The sequence below is a fragment of the Sciurus carolinensis genome, chromosome 2 (genome assembly GCF_902686445.1).
Source record: "Sciurus carolinensis chromosome 2, mSciCar1.2, whole genome shotgun sequence".
NCBI lineage: Eukaryota > Metazoa > Chordata > Mammalia > Rodentia > Sciuridae > Sciurus > Sciurus carolinensis.
Genome location: NC_062214.1, coordinates 44,627,229 through 44,643,613, shown reverse-complemented (window position 1 = coordinate 44,643,613; position 16,385 = coordinate 44,627,229). Strand labels below are relative to the sequence as shown.

At 40.1% G+C, this 16,385-nt stretch overlaps 1 protein-coding gene across 12 annotated transcripts in view; it reads right to left on the bottom strand.

Moving 5' to 3' along the window:
• Positions 1 to 1,518: 1,518 nt before the first annotated feature.
• The window catches only part of Rin2 (Ras and Rab interactor 2), a 224,005-nt gene continuing 209,138 nt past the window's right edge, over positions 1,519 to 16,385 (bottom strand). For all 12 annotated transcript variants that reach the window (XM_047538224.1, XM_047538244.1, XM_047538217.1 and 9 more), the window contains 4 exons: positions 13,793 to 14,098; positions 11,675 to 11,806; positions 6,630 to 6,793; positions 1,519 to 3,504 (listed from right to left, as the gene is read on the bottom strand). In XM_047538224.1, the coding sequence (XP_047394180.1) occupies positions 3,181 to 3,504; positions 6,630 to 6,793; positions 11,675 to 11,806; positions 13,793 to 14,098 (926 nt within the window). In that variant the 3' untranslated portion in view covers positions 1,519 to 3,180. The remainder of the gene's footprint in view (positions 3,505 to 6,629; positions 6,794 to 11,674; positions 11,807 to 13,792; positions 14,099 to 16,385) is intronic.

The window sequence follows — 16,385 nt, the reverse complement described above, 5'->3', positions numbered from 1 at the left end:
CTTTCTTCATCATCTGCTTAGGATTCTGCAGTGTTATATGATTTCTTTTTTCATATTTCCGACCTGATTAGGAGTCACTAAACGGCAAAGTCACTTTGGTTTCAGATTCACCCATATGAAAACAGTGTGAAAAATTATGACGCTCAGGATTTTAATGTCAGATACTGCCAGATGATTAAAATACCATGTTCCCTGTACACTGTGTGCTTCAGTCTTTCCTGTGCCATGTCTCTCACACTTTTGGGGGAGTAATCAGACATGCCATTAAAAATCGGAAGGTTCACCTATTTTATGTCTGTTACAGAAGATGAAGGTCAGGGCTGCTGTGGAGGTGAAACCAGATTTGTGAATGGAAGTATCAGGCCGGGTTTCCTGTCCTTTGTGTTTTCTTACAGATCTAAAGTTGTAACTTCCACATGATACGAACAACTTCAGAGTTTCTATTTCTATTCTGTGTCCCCAAGAGGGGGGGGCGTATTTGACATGCATCCAAGATCAAAAACCAAATCCCTTCCTCTAGCCGGCATTCAACTTTTAAAATGTATTTTTAGATTTGGAAATGCATTCCCCACTCCCTCCACCCAGCATGTATATTTTTACTCTCTCCTCTTATTCTTTCGAACTTTCAGAGTCTGTTTCCTGGCAATTTGAGAAGTGAGAAATGCCTGCGTGGGGGAAAAAAATGAAGACACATGTTGTGTTGAAATTTTGATAGGGAAGCGTTGCCCAGTGACAAAACCAGGGACCATCTCGTGATGTTTCCTTTTGCTCACAGTTACTTTTCCTATTCTGATCTCGTTTTCTCTCTGGAGGCTGCTCAAACTGCCCCAAATCCAGATGTCATGACCCATTTTTGATCAACAGCCTACCGATTTCTAAGAGCCAAGACAGCGTGATGGTCTTCACTCGGAGAGAAGGAAGGACAACTGGATGTATGGATTGAGGGGTCCTGTTTTAATTCATTGTATCAAAAGCAGGTGTCCATTCAGCCCTAGTGCTGATCTAAGTAGCTATCCTACAGATGGTTTACAAAACCTTTAAATCATGTTTTCCTTCCTTCAGTCAGCGAGGATTATTGAGCCCTGACTATCTGCCAGGCATGGTTCCAAACTTGGGGAAGAGTGCAGAAAGGAAACCAAGCCTGCGCCCTTGTTGATTTTGCAACCAACTGAACTCAGCCAAGACATTACAAAGGTGGCCTAAGGACAGAGTGAGCTGTCCCCAGGGCCCTAGCTCACTCCGCATTCAGATTAACTGTGCGTTGTTCTGGATCCAACTAAGCCAAATACTATGGAAACCCTTTCATGGTGGAGGATGATTTTTTTTTTCTTTTTTTTTCCTGCTTCTTAATTTTTTTTGCCCCACATTCACAAGCTTCTGAAAAATGTGAGCCTTTCTGTTTATTCTCCATAGAATATCTAACCACAAATGCTGGCTGGGATTTCAGATTTACGTGACACAGTGTGGTGTCGGGTTACACTCTGACTCTCAAAGGAAAAAAAGAAAAAGACAATTGAAGAATACAGCAAAAATTATTTTCACACAGGATTATGGTACAGTATTACAATGTATTATGTGCAAAATTCCATTTAAAAAATCATTTACAAAAGAAAGTACAAGTATGCACTGAGTCTTCTAGTTTAACAAAAGCCAAGGCTGAAAAAGTACAAGATACAAGGCCCACCCTATCAGATGACCATGCACCTTTACACAGTACAATAACATGTTTTTGTAACTATCTGTTACATTGATACAACCCTCCTAGTTTGTGCACCCCGAATTGGTTTTACAAAACATACATGTAACTTCACTGTACATTTATTTATTTATTTATTTATTTGGTGGTGCTGGGGACAAAACCCAGGGCCTTGCATGTGCTAGGCAAGTGCTCCACCACTGAGTTGCATCCCCACCCACTGTACATTCTACAATGCAGATGGGTTTTTTTTTTTTTTTTTTTTTTTTGGTGCATTTTCAAATTATTTTCCCAACAGCATCTTATTTAACTCAACGAAAGCCACATTATACATTACTTGGTTTCTGTCCCAAATAATTGGATGCTGTTAGTTTTGATTTATGTGGAAATGTGGAGGGAGGGAATGCTAACCTCGATTTTTTTTTTCTTGTGGGATTTTCACAATTGTTTTCAAAAGCAGATAGCATATGGAATAGATTTTTGCCAAATCTCATTGCATATTTACAGTATCTTAAGCAGAGGTGGTTCCTTCTGACTCTTTTCCTACATCCTGCAGAGCCTGAACCAGCAGACTACACTCCTCAGTCCTTTGTTAGAGTCTGTATTTCTCTCTCTACCTTTCTCTACATTCACTTCTCTCCTATTCTCAGCATCGCCTGTTTAAACAAACGAACAAACGAACAGCACAATACCACTAAATGTGAACAAGATAACAGTACATCAAATTTCCAAAGGCATTCTGTGGCCAGTGTCAGGAATACATTGCTTTAAGAAATCCAGCAGTCTCTCCCCACAAAGTTGCCAAAACATCCAGTTACAGAAGAGAGACTTTTAAAATGCAAATACTCTCAAATCCAGCAAGAGATTTATTTTCCAATATTCAATGTTAAAATCACATGCATAATTATACAATATTTTAAAGTTACAAAAATATTTTAAAAACCAATCCTGACAGTTTACCTGCAACTGCTATAAAAATTTCTATGAAATATATAAAAACACAAAGGCTCTTTGTAAAATTTTTTAAAGAAAGAAAAAAAAAAAGTAAAAAGGAATAAAGGATGGAGTCATCCACAGAACTGAGAAGTACCTGACGCACTGCATCGGACAGTCTTGTCAAACACCCGCTGTTGAATTCAAGAGAAGAGCTTGTACCTTGAAAGTTCATTCAGCACATATACACACATGTAAGCCAACCTAGAACCTGGCTAGGAGTAGGTAGCAAACAATTTCAGGACACTTGAACCATGAAATGCCACTCTGCATTGTAGGAGGAGAATCCTCCTGTTTTGTCAACCTCAGCTACCTTTCATAGGCAATGTGGCCAAAGATGCCCTGGGTCAAATTAGCCTGTGGATGGCTTAGTCACTGCACCAAGGGGTCCTCCAGGAGGTGACTGCCTTCCAAGCTCAAGCCTGTGGCAACCAGAAGGCCAGACTCTCAGGTCCCCTTTGGATGCACCCATAGGAAGTCCCACATGACTTCTATGAAGGGGTGAGATCTTCTTCACCATTCTGGAAAATGACACCATAAGGATCATTCTTGATGCGCCTGTAGACAAAGTGGAAGATGTGGGGTTGTGGCCGGCTATGCAGCTCCGCCTTGATTTTTTGAGGATAAGTGTCCTCTGCCAGCTGCTGCCACGTTTCATCGACGAAGAGAAAGAGGCTGTACTCCTCAGGGTCCCCCACCTTAAACTTCTCAGCACAGAGCTGGCACACATCCTCAGTGGTGATGTACGGTCTCACGAGGAGGGTCTTCCCTGTGCAGCCACTGTTGACCTCCTGGAATGCAACCCGGAGGTAATTCTGTAGGTGGAGGGAAATGTTGGAGACAGAGTTAGAAGAGAACGCCAGATGAAGCAATAAGTCACGTCACGGGAGGGAAATGAAAGGTTGAACCTGTGAGCTATTTCAGGGTTCTGGTTCATCACAATGCCTCACGTAAGTTCACAAAGCTCAGACTGCAAGGCCGATCTGAATTTGGACAGTGGGGAAGATGACTATATGGACTGCGCTGCCACATTTTAGCTCAATGAAAACAGAAGAAACAGGAAGTCCACTCAGCCCTGGTTTTCATCTTGTCCGTGTCCCTCATAAAGCCTGCTTAAGAAATCCCTGCGTAAGAATGTGAACCACTTCCAAAGCTGGGATCATTCCCAGCTTGAAAAACACACCAGACAGCAGAGGAATCTGAACCAGGAGCCAGCAGGAAGAGATCTTAAAAACCTAGACACAACAGCACATACCGGGCTCTCTTCCTCTCACACTCCTCCATGCAACATACGCAAGGGCAACAAGATTAGGCTGAACCCCAAGAAACTACCCATGTTTGACTATTCTTTGAGCTCCCTGAATGGTATTTCGTGTGGTTCACCTAACGCCCTGGTTCCAACTGGTTCTGGGTATAATCTGGAAAAAATCAGAGGGAGGAGAATGTTGATTCTGCCAAAAGACTCTGGAGACAGAGCTGATTAAGTGTAAAGTGGTGCTGCAGGGAAGTAAAAGGAGACATCTGCAGGCGTGGCTTGGTGATGGGTGCCAGGTGTGAACTGTCTTGAAATACAATAAACCTGTGGTCTCACAGCACAAAGCCCAGATGAGGTGTGAAGAATCCTAAACTCATACCAGGCTCTCTGGATTGTGTGACCCTAGATAACCCTTAGATTTTCATTTCCTTAAGAGTGGGGTTCCCAGATAAAAGTAGAGAGGCACCAAGTTATATTTGAGCTGCATCTAGGAAGCACATGCATTTTCTTCTCAATCTGGCATCCCTGCTTAGGAGCAAGGGGTAGGCAAGCTCTCTGACTTGGTTCACACATGGTTGCCATGAAGGCTTGCTGGAGTAACAGCAGAGAAAGCTCTTGGAGAAGATGCACATGTCAGAGATGTTTCACGTCTGTTTCTGGGGAGTTCATTAGACAGCTGATGACTTTGCAGAGATGAACTAGTGGAACATGCACAGACTGACACTTTCAGACTTGAACATCTTTCTTTAGAGTATGTCCACATTCCATTAGACCACACCTTTACTCTTCCATCTAGCCCAGCACACCCATCCTGCTAATAACTTGGTTCCAAGACTTCATGTGCATTTATTCAATGATTCCTAAAGAGACCTTGATGAAAGAAGTCTGCATTCTCTTCATTTAAACAGTGAAGAAACTGAACCATAGAGAGGCTAAGTAACTTGCCCAAGGCCACACAGTCAGTAAATGGCAGAGTCAGCATGACACCACTTTTACCATGAGGGTGTACTTCCTCTTCCAATGTGAGGAGATATCCATGTCTGGGACCTTTGCTTTATGAGTTCCAAGTAGAACTATATGTCTGGGTTATTGTTATTACCCCTGAGTTGAGTGCTAACATTTTCTCTCTTGGATTATATTCTGGAAAGGTGTGCATCTTCAAAGTAAGCAAGATCACAGGAATTGGGGCGATGGTGCTGAAGGAAGGGGCTGTGTGGTGTCTGTGGACCCCCATGTTAGAAACTACAGATGGACAGAGATGACAGGAGGAAGGGTCTAGTGGCAGGTGGAAAGAGGGAAGAATATACTTTTCTAATTTCTTCTGATATTCTCAGAGGGTACAGCACCTCAGGAAAGCCTCTTTGTATAACCAACGTAGTAGTAGCCCAGGAATCTGCACTTAGCACATGGATGTTCTTAAGCAACCCAAGAGGGCAGAGGGAGCAACACACAGTATGTGTTCTTTTTTAGATTATGCGTCTGGAAGGAATTTCTGAAAAAACTGCAATCTTCAAGACCATGCTGATCTTGCCTTTCAACAATAGCCTGACTTTGAACCAAATGTACCATTAGGTTATTTTCAGAGCATTAAGAAGGGGGAAAAAGACAATGGAAGGTGAATCTGGACATGAAGAGACATCTGTCCTGATTGTCCAGTTCCCTGATGGAAAACTTGCCACATTGTTCATAGAAATGAAGCACAATTAGGTTTTATAATTCTACTCAACACCTTCAAAATGTTATTCAAAGATGTTTTCAGACTTACTTGTTATTTCATAGATGATAAGCAAATCAGACATTGTGTTGGAGAAAGATTTCTGAAACCTTATACCTCTACTTTCTAAGAGACAAGCTCATTGGGAATCCCACATTCCGAAGCATGAAAACTCCTATCTGGGGACCTAAGCAGGACTTGGTTCAGATGTTCACTCTCTAGTACTGTTACCTGAACAGGTGCCACAGCTGCTGCTACTGAGATTCAGGATCATCCAGTTAGGTGAGTGAAGGTGAGAATGGGGAAGGAGAGGAAGAAGTCATCACTGAACCCTAGTCCTTCCCAAAGAGAGGCCCTTCAAATTGCACCTCACAATGCTGCTGTTTCCTGATGAGATACAATATCTGATGCCTGTGCCAAGTGCTTCCTCTCCCTTTTTTACTTCCTGCCTTCTCAGGTGCTTAGTACCCAGGCAGAACATTTTGGGGGAAGTCCTGCTTTAATTTGACTTTGTTGTCTGAAGGGCAGCAAAATCTGGGCCAAACCCACTTATATACACAGGTGGTCCCAGACTTATGACTATTCGACTTAATGATTTTTCAACTTTACAATGGTGCAAAAGTGATTCACATTGGAAACACAACCAATTCTCTACAGCATACTGTTTTGCTAAGTTAAGATGTTCAAGAGGTTAGGTATATTCAATGCACTTCCCATGTACGATATTTTCAATTTACGATGGGTTCATGGGGGAACATAACCCCGTCATAAGTCGAGGAGCGTCTGTATATATAAATTTAAAGAAATGGAGAAGTGAAACAACAAGGTCAGTGGTGGCTTAAAATATCCCTTTTCCATCAGATGATTCAACGGAGGAAGGACCTTGGGACCCTGAGCCAGGATGTGCTAGGGGAGCCAGTTCTGTCTCCCTAGAGGAGAGAGGAAGCACCCTGGGGCACTCAGTTGCATACCTGAAAGTCATCCACAGAAGGGATGGTCCGGTTTGTGGTTCTCCGTTTATGCCACTGCCTCAGGGTGTCCCTGGTCTCTGAGCTGAGCAGTCGAGCTGCTTGTTCTTCTTGGAAATTCTTTATCAGAGAAAGTGCTCCATAGGCACTTGTCAAGTAATAGCCTCCTGGAAAGGGCAGAAAAAGCAAGTTCGCCATGAGCTTCATATTCTGGTGATAACAGCAAAGGTGCACTAACATTAGAGGTCATATTGTATAGAGTTGTCCCTCGGTATCTTCAGGAGATTGGATCCAGACTCCTTCCCTTGAATATCAAAATCCATGGCTTGGATATCAAAATAAATCTCATTGTACATGGAAAGAAAAATAAGTAAAATGGGATTGTATCTGCTATACCCTATGCATACCCTCCTGTATGTATACTTTAAATCATCTCTAATACAATGTAAATGCTAAGTAAAGAATTGTTATACCATACTCTTTAAGAAATAAGGAGGACTGGAGAGATAGCTCAGTTGGTAGAGTGCTTTCCTCTCAAGCACAAGGCTCTGAGTTCAATCCCCAGCAATGCCCACCAAAATAAATAAATAATAAGGACAAAGGAAAAAGTCTATACATTTAAGTACAGATTTTTAAAAATGTTTCCAAGTATTTGCAATCCATGATTGGATGAATTCACGGACTCAGAACCCATGGACATGGAGAGTTGACCTTAATATCCCCATCTCTTCCACATGCATCTCCTGGTGGGACTGCAGAAGAACACATCATTCACTCCTTCGTCCATCCATTCACAGGTGCATCTCACAGAGACCAATGGAGTGACTTGGGCCTGGTCTAGAGTGAGGGGAGCCCTGGCAGGCTGACCACATCTGTTTCCACTGATTGGATTTCCATTATCATAGGTGAAACAGACAGAACCTCTATATTATTAAAGTGTAATTATGCAAATGGTTTTCCAGAAAAGATCAGGGGTATTGAGGCCTGAGAGGGAGGTGGGGACAAAATCAGGCAGGTGAGGGGATGGGGTCAATTGCTCCAAGGTCAGAATCACCTAGTTTAGTCTGCAAATATCCTAGGCTTTTCTTTTAGGAATTCATGTTTTCTAAATTGTAAGTAAGTTGTTCACTTTGAAAGAACTGCAGCACTTACAAGTGTGCTCACAAACCTGTGAGTACTTCAAAATAATTTCTTCCTCCGGATTATCTTTCTCATCCTTACTCACAGACTAATGTATTATACATGGGAGCTAGAGAGAAACGAGGAAAAAAATAAAAGGAGTTGGGATCTCGAGAAAATAGAAGGGAGACTATTAGAGGAAGGGGACCAGGGGGAGGGAGAAAGGAAGGGAAAGGGAAATGAAATTGACCAAATTATGTTATATGTACATAAGAATATGTCACAATGAATCCCACTATTATGTATAATTATAATGCACAAAAAAATTAATTTTAAAAGATTAATGTAATATGACATTTAAGAAAATGATTTACAAAGGCAAGCAAATGACATTCCTTTAATGGTATGTTTAGGGATAATCTCTCGTGTTTCTGAGAATTGCTAACAGACTTACAGCATGGTGAGATGAATATGTATTTATTCATGTTTTTAAAATTTTTTTCAAAATTTTTATAGTGCATTATAATTATACATAATGGTGGGATTCATTAGGCCATATTCAATTGGTAAATGTACAAAACATAATTTGACGTAGTTTTGTTCTAAAATATAATGAAATGACCTTAGAGGAATTTGTAAACTCTGTGCTAGAGAGCCACTAGGGGGCACATTGAAGGTTTATTAAAAATGTCCTAGTTAGGCACAGTGCATTTTTAGAGACATTCTCTGTCAAAATATCCATTGACTCTCTACCATGAGCCCAAGTTAGTCACAAAGCAGGGGGTGTATTCGTAAGAAATAGAATTTGAGTTTCTGCTCTCCAAAAATCTATAAATTTATTGAAGAACATGGACAACATACTATAATGTATTCATGCAGAGACCAGAGGTTCATTGTGATTAGGTGAGGTTTTTTTTTTTTTTTCAGAAGTGTCAATTTCATGACCAAAGTATTTAACTACTCATGCAAAACCCTTCAGAACACTCTGATTGATTTGCAAAATGGAAACAGCTCTATGCCATGGTTCACAGGCAGTGTGCTCTGTGAACTTGCATCAGACATGAACTTGAGAAAGGAAAATGTATTTGTTGTTTTCAGGTCACTGATGGAAATTTGTTTTTTTTTTTTTTTTTTTTTAATCTTTTTTTACTGCAACATTATCTAGCCCACTGTGAGCCATACACTTTCCATGCACGATTATCACATGGTCAAGTTCTTTTGGCAGATGGCAGAGAGGTGCTAGGGATTGGAGTGAGTGCATGCGAGGTGGCTGCTCTACCACTGAGTTACATCCAGAGCCCAAGTCAAGCTTTTTCTGTTTTCCTGACTTTATCACCCATGGAGTAAGTTCTCTATGGCAGCTCCCACAACGCTGAATCCAGAGTTTTGATTGCTCATCTTTACTAAATATTTGCTCCAGAACAAATTAGAATGGAATCGAATGAGAAACTTGCAGTACGAAATGTAAATGTTACACAGAAGATTTCGGGAGAAATCTATATGGACTTAAGTAATCAAAACAGGCTGTGTGGAGGTGCCAGTATTTGAGCTATGACTTGGAGAGCTGCTATGATCCTGTGGGGATGGAGGAGGGTTTCTTTGGACTTCAGATTTTAGACTTCATTGCTCTGATGTCTTCTGGCCACTGAGGAGAAACTGAACATGCTGGAAGCACAAAATTGACCACACTTTCAAACATGTGGATGCAATTAGAGGAAGGTTTTAAATTTCAGCAAAACTATAACCCAACCATAAGAACTGTGCACTTCTAAGGGATTCTATGACGCCTGTCCTGTAAATGAGAGTACCTGCTTAAACAGCAGAAAAGACATGTGGCTGCTGCCACACAAACCAAAGAGGACTTTGGCAGGCCAAGGAAGCAACGGATCTGTAACATGCTGCCGTAGTTCCTCCAAGTCTGCTGCAGTTAGAAGCTGTGCAATCCTGATCTGTAACCATAGTTATCCTGCCTGGCCTGCCTGGGCACTCCAAGGAGGAAAACCAAGAAGGCGTAGATGAAGAGAACTGGAACAACAGGCTCTAGTTTCTGCACACACTCACAGGCCCCTTTGTGTGTTTGGTAGTGTCCTTGTCTTTTCCACATGTGGGATCCCTGGAGGTGAAGACAGTCACCTGACCATCTGTCAGCAACATTGTTTTGGGGCAATGCCAGGAGGGAGAGGAGGTAGAAAATGGTTGTCCTTATCCTTGGGCCACAAGGTGTAAGCCTTTTGTTTGTCTTAAGGAAACATGATCAGCAACAGAATGGTGATTGTCTGAGGCTGGCATATCCCTTCCCCCAAACCCCAAGAGATCTTCATACTTATTACTAGAATTAACCATGATTGAAGTTAAAAAAAAAAATCCCCAAACCCCAAGTGGCAGTAATAATATGGTAGAAAAAAAGAAAAGTATGGCATTGAGACTAACATATGCTTCTCTTGGTAGCTGGACAAAACCTCATGTATTCCCTCTCCTGTCCAGTCTGAGCGAAGGAAAGATGTAGGGAGGCTGTTAGTGGCTTCATAATGGAGTGTCTGAGTTCATGGTTGAGAATATTAATAAGGGGACATAAATGAGAGAGAGAGTAAAAGGGTGACAGAGACCACTGATGTCTGTCTGAGGTGGCACATAGGATAAAAGACCCTCATCACTCATCCTGAGTTAGCACTAGGGCAGGTGGGATGGGCGTGACTTGGGATCCAGGGAGGGAAGTCCCTCTGATAGGAAAACTGAGGTCTGGGGAATTCCGATTAGAAGACTGAGGACATTAAAGGACATTCTGCAGTTAACACAATGAATTTAACAACTGGACTGTGGTAGTACACCCCCCCTCGCCCTCCCCCACAGTAAAAATGCTGGGGTGACACATGCCCTTGGGAAGTCCCTCAGCAGGTAGACCTTTGTACTCCAGCCCAGTCTGAAACTCAGTGGAGAAAAGAAAACAGAATCTCGCCCTCAGGGTCTGTCTGGACTCTCCAATGGATTTATAAAATGGATTAACAGGATTCACAGTGCACAGGTCTTGATTTGTTCTCCTTTAGAAAGACAAGCTCACGCAGAGTCCCAGAGATTGTTGCTTCTCAAGGCTGTGAGCCACAGTGCCAAGCAGCCAAATTATGTCCATGATAAAACACCTACCTGATGTGTGAGGAGAAGGAATTTCTTCTGCTAAGACAAGTTGGGGCCAGGCAGATACAAAAAGGAACCTGAACTACCGACGTAAGTTCAAAGCTAATCACCCAGATCTTACTCCACTGTATTTTTTATTTTAACAATGGACTTACATCATTTTTAAATTGGAAAGAAAATTAATGATGTTTTTAATCAAAAAAACAAAATGAAAAAAAGATGAAAACAAAAAACAGGTCTTCATTCATTTCACCAATTCAATAGCAGGTCATTTTTTTTCTGGCAATGCAATTATTTTTTAATAAAAAGTTTATGACTTCCTCTTGGAATTGAAGAAACCATTTCTTTAAAAAATTACATTTATTCTACTAAATGATATTTTTTATTGTCACTTACCAATCTCAATGAAGCATTAATTATGGCAGGGTTGCATTTTTTTCTGACTCCAAAATTTTTTGTGTTGAATATTTATTACTTTTACAATTAGAAAAAAGTCTATCTATACTTCTAAATAAGTTAAGAATTAAAATTGCAGTTAATCATTAAGATGTCAAAAAAGTACCTTAGTGACAAGTTAATGGGTGCAGGGTTTTATTTTAGGGTGAGAAGGGTATTTTGGAGCTAGAAAGAGGTGGTGGTTGCCCAACATTGGGTGTGTCTAAATGCCACTGGATTGTTCACTTTAAAATAGTTAATTTTACACTCCATGAATTTTGTGTCAATTTTTAAAATGAAACAAAATGAAATGAAACAAAACAAAACATCTAGTTCCTCCAACTTTTTCAAAAGCATGTTACCTTCTCCATGTAACAGTGATGGGTCTAGGAGCTCCATCATGTACTCGATTTCAGTATCCAATTCAAGCATGTCACACTGAGCTATGACATAGGTCAGAACTGGCAAGAAGTCGTCAGCGCCATACATCCTACCTGAGATTAAGAAGAAAAAGAAAGAGGGGAACAAGTTATTTCATATCCCACTTGCTGCTTTTATTAGACAGTAAGGAATCATACTGAGGAAATGAACTATTTATAAACAAAGGTGGGTGTTTCTGGAATCCTGTGTGGTCCATGACCCTCCCAGCTGCTGATATGAGAGACCAGCCCTTACTCATACTCTAAGGATGAGTGTCTATGAGCCATGAATGTATTTCAGATTTCCTCCTGACTTCTATGCACAAAATTATGCACTAGAACAGAGCAATATTTTTGAAAATTTTACCTTTAAATATTTTACCTTTTAGCCAGTAATATTATGAAACATTTATAAATATGAATTTCTGTGAATTCTTTGTCATTTCCTATTTTCTTTCTGTGCACCTTAATCATAAACATAATGACAAGACCAAACTCAAATCAGGAATAAATTTTGCTTTGTACTCAGCATGAGTACACAGTTAATTTGTTTAAATGTGCTAATTCAGTGTATGCTGAATATACACATTGATTAGCAGCAATATATGAGAAAAAATTCCAGTCATTATTTCTAGTTTTCTTTATAATGAGGGTTCTCAACTGGGGGTGATTTTGCTCCCCCAGGAGATGATATGGTTTGGAGACATTTTCATTGTTACAATTAGAAGATGAGGATGCAAGTAGCATTCAGGATGCTACTAAACTTCCTACAGGAAGTAGATAAGGCCCCACAACAAAAAATTATTCTGTCTAAAATGTCATTCATGAGTAGGTTGAGAAATTGTGCTTCAGAAGAACATAAACCTGTGCAGGTATTATTTGGAGAACTTTCAGAAATGATCTCAGGAATTATAGGAAATTTATTTCCTGTGTGTGAAATACACTTACAAATTTCAGGGGTCATTTTCACAGATATCATTACCAGCCCAAGAGATCAGATTTTAATGATTCTTAATTCAACAATTTGCAATGTGCTGTATATTCATATCTACTTAAGCAGAGGTTAATAGAGCCTGTGTTTCTCTCTGTTGCTTCTCTGCTAAGCAATTTCAATCAGAAAAAAGTTGGTAATTGCTGGGTGTGGTGGTGCATGCCTGCAATCCCAACAATTTGGGAGGCTGAGGCAGGGGAATTGCAGGTTCCAGACCAGCCTCAGCAATTTAGCGAGATGTGGAAGAGCACCCCTAGGTTCAATCCTCAGTACTGCAAAAAATAGAAAAATAAAATAAAAATGTTGATAATAATCCACAGATTTACAAGCTCACTGAAGACCTTGAAAAATGCAGAGCTCAATCACTACCCAGAAATCTTTGCCTCTCCTGCTTCTGTGGGAAATAGCAAGGGGAAATCCAAGGGCTTACTTTCCTACTTACTAAGTCTTTGGCGAATTCCAATTACATTGTTTCAGTTTGTATCAAAGAGGGGGGCGAGCCAATAGATGGCTCTAAATAAATCTCATTGTTACTGAAAGCTCCCAGTTTCTGACTCAAGCTGTAGATCACTGACATGACCTCTTATTGGCTGAAATGTATTGATGATTATCCCCAACATTGCCACTGCATGTGGTTCAATGCAGGAGTTGTCTCAGCTAATTCCCACCTTATGAAAGAAAGGGTCATATCCAACTCCAGATGCAGAAACTGCAATGCAGAAGGTTGATTAAGATGGACAAGTTCGCTCAGTTAATGAACTCATTCCCAGAGGAAGGATCTGGAACTCAGATCCCAGAGACTGAATTCATTACCACCACCCTGAACTAAGTCTTTAATTAAATCAGCATTGCACAAAAATTTCGTTACCCTTATCCACTTACATTTATTGGTGCTATTTATAATAATCTATTAGTTGGCATGTGACTCATTTGATAGATACCAGAGTAACTTTATTTTTGTGAACTGCTTGATGAAATCAAGAGACTGAAAGGAGGAGACATGGGGAATCAGAAATCCTGACATGAGTCTGGCAGGAAGCGACCAAATCCCTGGACTTCAGCATCCTCACCTGAGTTGTTCTCCATGACAGTGTATATGAGCTTGCAGACTCTCAACAGCAGCATGACTTTCTTTTCTGGTGAATACATCTTCTGCATGGTCATGAATTTGACTTTGATTTTCTCCACATCCACCAAATCAGGAGTTGGGGCGAAGACTCCCAGCTCCTGGGGATTCCTCTGTCGCACAAGTTGTAGGTTCTCCTTGAGTTGTTTCCATGAGCCATCGGCCATGTGGAATTCCTTCAGCATGGCCTCCACATGACCCTTCAGGGGCTTTAAGATGCACTTGTGCATGGCTTTTTCCAACACCACATCTGCCAAAGAAAGTGCAGCCACTGTGACCAGAGTCTAAAGAAAGAAGAAATGCAACTTCTGCTTTCAGGGAATGCACATCTGCAATTCCACACATTGGTTAGAGGGTGGACAAGTTATAACTTAGAATCCAACAGATGGCACATAGCAACAGCAGACTCACCATGACAACCTTTTTTTTTTTTTTTTTTCTCTATGAGCCAGGAAGAGTGAGTTTTCTCTAACATGTCTTGCATAAAATCAATACAACTAAATATATTTGAATTACTTTCACAGCCCCACCCAAAGTACAAGCAAATACTTTAGGAGACATTCTTTGACCTAGTCCTTCCCTGTTGACAGAAAAATAAATACATTATTTTAAAGGAAGAATTTTATTTTCATTATTAGCATGGGTTCAAGATCCCTAAAAAATATTTTCTGAAGAAATAAAGTCAACTACATATGACATCTTAGATTGAATTCTGGAGCAAAAAAAAAAAAAAACTTATTTGTTATAAATCCTATCAGTGGGGCATTAGATGAGATCTGAACGAAGTCTGCAGATTAGGTAAAAGTGTTAACATAGCTTTAATATGAATTTGGGGATTGATAATTACACTGGAATTATGGAACAGGTGGCCTTGGTTTTAGGAATATATAATGAAGTATCTGAAGTCTGAAACTTACTCTGTAATGCTCAGAAAAAGGTAGAGAGAGAGAGAGAGAGAGAGAGAGAGAGAGAGAGAGAGAGAGAGTAAAACGGACAAAGGAGGAGGATGAAGCAAGGACAAAGTGCAGAAGTGGGGAATCTGGGTGAAGGCGAGACATTTCTCTGTATTATTTGTGCAACTTTCCTGTAAGTCTGAAATGATTTCAAAATTAAAAGTAGAAAAATTTAAAGCATGTTTCTATTCAAAGTTAAGAAACCTGTTTAGGTGTGGGTGGCATTATTTTTCCCCTTATTCTGTGGATGGTTACCCAATAGAGTAGCTTCTTTGGCAGATTCAAAGACTGCCAGTACCATAAATCTGGAGATCTCGGCTGAAAGTGATTTATACAATGATAAGCTCCCTGCTTTTCCAACACTAGCCTTTTAATTTCAGGTTTACCCATCACATCAAGGCCACCTGAGCTCTACTGCAAAGTGTACTCCTGAAATATGACATTTGAATGTGATTCTGTTTTAGAAATCAATGAATACACTTACTTATAAGATTGGAACTAGTTGGTTTATCTCTTGGGCCTTTGGAATTCCTGACACTGAATCAGATCATATTGAATCCAAATTATTATCTATTATTAGAAGTCCAGGAACAAAGAGAAATCTAAGACAAACGTACCAACACTGAAAGCAATTTTCCTATAGCCCAAAGCTAAAACTGAGTGAATGCAGATCCTACAGTGCTCAGACTCCCCAGCCCAGGTTTTTCTTTTTTCTTCCACATCTATATTCACTTCGATTGAGAGAGCTCTCTGATTAAATAGTTTTATATAAGTATAAAAATCAGGATTGACGCAAATGAGGTTATAAAGTAAGAAGAAAAGCAAAACAACATATTCATATTACGATTGGCATTAAAACAGATTACTTGATTTACATTGGTTGTTTTGTGTTAATAAATTTGCACGACTTTATAACTTTGACTTTAAGTTATCATTACCATAAAAAGTTATAGTAATTAATATTGAGTACTCATATGGGTAAGCTCCATCTACATACTTTACTTTATTATCATCTAATCCTTGTGGCAACTCCAACACTTTTGCATAACACTAATGCTACACCATACCCATTTTTTAGATGAGGAAACTGAGGTTCACAAATATCTAATGGCTTGCTTGAGACCACCCAACTGCTGTAAAAAACCATTTACACTGCTTTTTGAAGTAAATGATCTTTTAATTCTAAAGTTCAAAGTGCTGTTAAAACATTCACCAGGTTTTTTCTCTCATCCTAAGATTCTGAAAGCTATGTTCCTGATTATCAGTGACCCCTCCCTATCTTCGTTAGAATAAGGTCACCAAGGGGAGAGGGAAAAAGTCATGCTGATCATTGATTAGGAATATACATGAATGTTCATAGCAGTTTTATTCATAATAGCTTCAAATATCCATTCCAGCTGACAGAATGGATACATAGCATATATTCATACAGTGGAATTCAGACAATGGAATATGTTTGTTCTGTGATAAAGAGTGCACTATCACTCCAGATGCAGCATGATGAAGCTCACAGACATGATGCTGTGTGAAAGAAGCCAGATCTAAGAATACCTTCTACTGCATTTCATTTATCTAAAATCCAGG